At 45.0% G+C, this 5,817-nt stretch overlaps 1 protein-coding gene across 1 annotated transcript; it reads left to right on the top strand.

Annotated features, from left to right (window-relative positions):
- Window positions 1–809: 809 nt before the first annotated feature.
- Window positions 810–5,159, top strand: fstl3 (follistatin-like 3 (secreted glycoprotein)). Its single transcript, XM_047588154.1, has 5 exons — window positions 810–1,033; window positions 1,304–1,489; window positions 3,175–3,390; window positions 3,476–3,703; window positions 3,814–5,159. The coding sequence occupies exons 1-5, from the start codon at window positions 970–972 to the stop codon at window positions 3,864–3,866; spliced, it is 747 nt and encodes a 248-aa protein (XP_047444110.1). The 5' UTR covers window positions 810–969; the 3' UTR covers window positions 3,867–5,159.
- Window positions 5,160–5,817: the final 658 nt, after the last annotated feature.

Below are 5,817 nucleotides of genomic sequence, written 5' to 3'. Positions count from 1 at the left end.
CATTGATGAACTCACGCTAAATGAAGTATGGCAGTGTTCAGTGTATTCAACTGCGCCAGATATGTTTTATATTTAAAGGCACTTGATAAGAATTTGATGTAGCATGAGATAGCCTGGAATCTATTTGGAATAACCCTAGGAGAAGCAGTCCATCTGCTGCATTTACACTACAAAGAGGCTCAGTTCAGGGTCGCTGCCGGATCACGTTACTTTAAAAGATTATTGTCTGAACGCAATGATGAGATAAGAAATAAAAATATTATTTTCTATAGGTCGCTTTCGTCCCTAAAAAACCACGCGTTGACAGAAAAAGTGCATTCAAACAGCATTTGATTAATGAGGCGAATCCACACCTCAGAGGAAGGCCACATTAAAGAGGGACATGAGACAACACAGAACAACACACCACCAGGGAAAACACATCCAGTTTTAAGTTTATAACAGACTATTTTCAGACTAAGTCTTGAATGTCTTGTATTCCATCAAAAAAGCTCCATGAAAAATCTCTACTAAAGAAAAACTTCATATAAAGTTTCATACTGAAAAGGCTGTTCAAAAAGCCACTCCGAACCTTTTCCAGGACTTAATTAGCCTTTAATCAGTCTAATATGGTGTGAAAAAGTTTTGTGAGGTCATATAAGTGCCCAGCGTCTGGCGCTGGAGGGCATGGATCATTTCCCGACTCTGGAAATTGAGTCAGAGTCAAACTGTGTCCTGCCCTGGCTTATTACTGGCTGAGAGGATCGCCCATCCCAGCAGCATAATTCCATCTGGGCTAAATATTTATACAGAGGGGGAACGACATCACTTATCCACAACACATTCATTCACATAAGGGAGAGCTACTTCCAGAGTCAAGTCAGAGAGCACCCGTGCGTTTGCCAGAGGAACATCACTTCTTCTTCCTCTTCATCTCTTTGTAGATATTTGCTTTTTGGGGAAAGGTTTTATACTAAGTTAGAGGACACAATGATCTTTTTGATTTTGGGGATGATTCTCACTTTCAGTCAGATTGGGAGGAATCCTGCCAGTGGTGAGTTGACATTTTTCGTGTTTTTTTTTTCTTTCCTTTTTTAAGTTTGACTTCACTGTATTTTCCTTTTAAAGGTTTTTAAATGAATATAAATACAAAAAACCTCTTGATAAATAACTTTTCCTAAGGAGTTTGTAATAACAATAACTGACATCCAACTGAGAGCCATTCAAAACGACCATAGTCGTAGTAGTTTTTTGTGCGTCTCCATGTTAGTTTTCACGCGTCTAAACGAACTTCTCTTGTATTTATTTCTGACGCCGTCACCAGCCGGGATGTGCTGGCTGCAGCAGAGTCAAGAACAAAGGTGCGACATGGTGCTGATGAGAGGGGTGACCAGAGAAGAGTGCTGTGCCGGCGGCCGCCTGGACACGGCGTGGTCCAACACCAGCCTGCCCATGAATGAGGTCAGCCTGCTCGGCTTCCTGGGCATTGTCTCCTGCAAGCCGTGCAAAGGTAAACAAAAACAAACCATTAAAAAGATAATGAGCAGAGTCTGCCAAGCAGACCGCGCTGCGTTGCTTTGATTAGTATCTGCACGATCACTGCGTTTAAGTTCTTAACAGTCGCCTTCTGGAAAAAGTATTTGTTTGCTGCTGTCAGGTGCTTGTTATAAGGTCAAGTAGTACAGGTTTAAATGACAGCTTAGATGTAATTTGCGGACGTTAAACACGAGATTTACGTTTTAAATGTCACAGAGTTGTAATGACGTGACACAAAATAACCCTTGTATCTCTTGGAGAGCTAGTGAAAGTTAATTTGCACCACGTCATCTGTGAATCACGGTATTTACACCACCCGACGCAGCTTTCTAAGAAAATGCAGACGTGGATCGCAGAGTTTCACATAAGTCCAGCTGCCCTGAGCTGCGTCCTCTCTCTGTGAGGTTCATTCAGGTTCACTTACACGTTAATTCTGTTTTCAGAAACATCACTAACACCGTGTGAACTCTGTGACTGTCTGCTTTCATTGATAAGATCCAGTAGAAACCTCCTGTAAGCTACTGGTGGGTTTAGAAGAACACTCCCAACCTAAACTGTATGTTTTTCTGGCATATCGCGGGGAAACTGATGTGTGGGTTGTATTTAGATAAACATCAAAATAAGCGCAGAGACCGCAGCCAATGGTAGCCTTGCAGAAATGACTCACAAAAAAAGTAAACAGCTTCATCACATGGCAACTGAATGAGGTTGGCAGAATCAGACCTTCCATCTCGTCTCCGTCGTTACGTGACTTTTTTCAAAAGTCAAAAATGAGCCCTGCGTGCTTCCACAAGCAAAATAAGAAAATGCATTCCTGCAGTCTGGAATAGATTCCTGCCACATTCCCAGAGGTCTGGGAATCATAATGTGCAACACTATCTTGATCATTTGGGATTCTGTTGGCGGAAAACTTCGGTGTCATGCTTGTTAGGTTAATAAAAACCTGTCAGTTTGGCGGCACCGCTCTTCTTTCAGGCTCCAAGGGGAAAATATATATGGACAGAAAGGGAGAGAGCAAGTGATTGAAAACAAGTGGGAACCAGACGGGGGGAGAGCCAGAGAACAGAAATACAGCTTTGGAATAAAACAGGATATTGAAGTGGTGGTAGGGACAGGAAATAAGTTCCTGATTGTTTACAGAATCCTCAGGACCCAGAGCTGCTCAGGCACCATCTTCCCTGGGAAAAGACCTGTGTGCATTGTCTTATGTTGACTCTGCACTGTGTAGGATTACAGCTCCTCCTGCGCTCTGACATTACGGGGTGTCAGAGGAACACAGGGGCTGCCTCATTTCTCAGCCTCTAAACGTCTCTGACAGCTATTTGAACTCCGTCTACCTCAGAGCCCCTCTGTTCCTCTGCAGGAGCTCAGCCCAGTCTGTGTGCAGCCATACACATAGATCTGTTATGAAAACACGCCTGAATCGCATTCCACCAGGCGAGACACCTCTGTGTGTTACGGTCAATAAAGAGATGTGATTATTGTAAATATTGTGCAATGTGGAAATTGCGTGCTGGGGGGGGGGGGAAACCCCAGATACCCAGCTTGTTTTGTGTTTGAACGGCTGCGAGTCACCTGATGTCTGTAGATTTGTTTGCGCAGCGTTATGCTGACACTGTGGAGTGCTCACACAAGAAACCGCTCACTGTGCTTTTGCAGAAACATGCGAGGGAGTCAAATGCAGCGCCGGCAAGGTTTGCAAGATGAAGACCGGAAGGCCTCAGTGTGTGTGCTCCCCGGACTGCTCTCACATTACCCGGAAGCATGCTGTGTGCGGCAGCGACGGGAAGTCGTACAAGGATGAGTGCGATCTGCTGATGGCCCGCTGCATGGGACACCCGGACCTGGAGGTCATGTACCAAGGCGACTGCAAAAGTAAGCGATACTTGTGATGTTTTTCCGCTCCCCGGAAGCTGTCGTGCGCGTGCACCAATCGGAGCTTTCTTTACGCCTCCCACAGAGTCATGCTCCAACGTGGTGTGTCCGGGAACTCACACCTGCGTGACCGACCAGACCAACAGCGCCCACTGCGTCATGTGCCGCACCACGCCCTGCCCGATACCCATGCCGTCCGAGCAGGCGATCTGCGGCAACGACAACATCACCTACCCGAGCGCCTGCCACCTCCGCAGGGCCACGTGCTTCCTCGGCCGCTCCATAGGAGTCCGCCACTACGGCAACTGCAGCAGTAAGACCGAGCAAACACCTGCCTCCTTCTCTTTTTTTTTTCTCCCATATTTACCTCCCGCAGTTACAGTCATTTCAACTTTGATTCTCTCTCCGTTTCCTTTTGTGCAGGTCCACCCCGGAAAGCCCACATTTTCGATGGCAGCGAGGAAAACGCAGTCTAGACGCACGAACATGACAAGCTTCACGCCACTAGTTTCCCATGATGACCTCTCTCGTTTGACAATCACTCACCCTCGTACACAAAATTTGACGTTGGAAGACGCACATTAGCCTAACTGCCTCAAAAATTCAAAAGAAAAAAATCTATTTGTGTCCGTTTGTTAGGGTAATAGATGTTTGGGTAACGGAGGCAGACGAATGCAGATGGAGACACAGATATATCTGTCGAGCTCTTTGGGAGATGTGTGCATATTGTAAATAGAATAGCAGTACTATTTATTGGAGAAGGTATCAAACTCTATTTATGGTTTTATTCCAGTAACACAATCATTTATCCTTCGGAAAGCTGATGAAAAAAAAAACAAAAAAACAAGAAAAAAAAGCTGTATTTATTGTTTTTGTTTATTGTACAATAGTGGTCACTGGCATTTGCATTTTACAACTTTCTAGTCTCCACTCCCCACAAGCAAACTGTTTTCCCTCAAGCTGATGGAAAGCAGTGCTAATTTGTTTGGAAAGCTGATACCACATTATAGCCAGCCAATGTGGTTTCAATTCGCCACAAACATGACAACTACAGCTCTACTGTATGTATTTTAGCCTGAGCTCGGATGGTGAAGCAAGCGGTTTCAGCCTAAACAAACCTGTATAGTCTCGCTTCCTCTCCCTCCTCACCCCCTCCCACACTTGTTTACTCTGGGTCCCGGTCCAAGCTCTTGGCCACCCGCTGATCACGAAAATTTAAAGTTTTGTTGTGTTTTTAGGAGTCTCAGAAGACTGTTGGTAAAACCCCAAGCCCTGGACAATACCTCCTTTGTTGAATGCTTGGCTTTGTTTTGTAAATGCATTTTTGCAGGTCATGCTAGTTTGCTCTGATGCTGTTTTGCTGCTTTGATTTGATTGGATTTTGTTTTTTTTAAAGAGCTCGCCTGGACAGACAAATGTAATTAGCACCGCCTGACTAAAAGGAAAATTAAATTTGTCTGGGAATGGACCGCGATCTGGGCCAACTTAACATACCTGATTATAGTGCCATCGGAACTGAGTCAATCTGCTGTTGACACTGAGAGAAAATGGTCAAGTGATCCAAATAAATCAAAACTCAAGGTGCACGTCTGGATAATTTAAATAGTCCTAAGTGTGTACTGGAACATTTCAGTGATTCCTCTGTAAATAGCAGTCTGATGTGTACCTAGCTGTGTACCTAACTGTGAAATTTGAATGATAAATGTACCAACATATTTTTGTATTTTTGTACTGCCATTTAAAAACATTATAAAGTTTAATATTTGTCACACTGTGTCTTCTTTCTGTACTCAACTTTTTGAACAGAAACATGCATCGATTTTTTTTTTGCCACAGAATGCACTTTACTGACTGATGTTCCCATTACACAGTACATCAGCAGTAACATTACACATAGTGCTCTGCGAACGTCGTTTTATAATTTTTATAAAGTTTTGAATGGTCCACTCACTCTTGCACGGAAGTGGTTGGCTGTCCTCTCACACTGGGGTTAAGGTTGCTACACGAGGCTCCAGCAGTCACCCAGACAGCGCCACTTCATGCATGCGGTGGTCAGGCCTCCTCTCCTGTGCGTGCAGTGGCTGATTCTCCTCTCCCAACGGGCCTCTCCCAGCCGCATGCAAGAGGTGGCGGGGAATCAAGTCCAGCCTGGGCAGCTTTCCTCCCCTGTCTCCTCAGGGATATCCCTGCGCTCTGAATTAGCCAGGGAAGGGTTAGAAAGATGGACACGGAGGGCAAAGGAGCTGTTGAAATGAATGTTTCAAAGCCGAGGCCTGGGCACTGACTCACTTCCCTGTCTAAAGTACCTCCCTTGTTTTTCTGTCTCCGGCTCTCGCTCCTCCGAATCCTGCGCTCCGCCACACTTGCAGCATCTGTTTCAACTTTAGGGAGATGTTTATATTCCGGTCCAAGTACCCTTTTATTACA

Source organism: Mugil cephalus, chromosome 6, assembly GCF_022458985.1.
Source record: "Mugil cephalus isolate CIBA_MC_2020 chromosome 6, CIBA_Mcephalus_1.1, whole genome shotgun sequence".
Lineage (NCBI taxonomy): Eukaryota > Metazoa > Chordata > Actinopteri > Mugiliformes > Mugilidae > Mugil > Mugil cephalus.
Note: the sequence above shows the minus strand (reverse complement) of the source record. Positions and strands in the feature narration are given on the sequence as shown.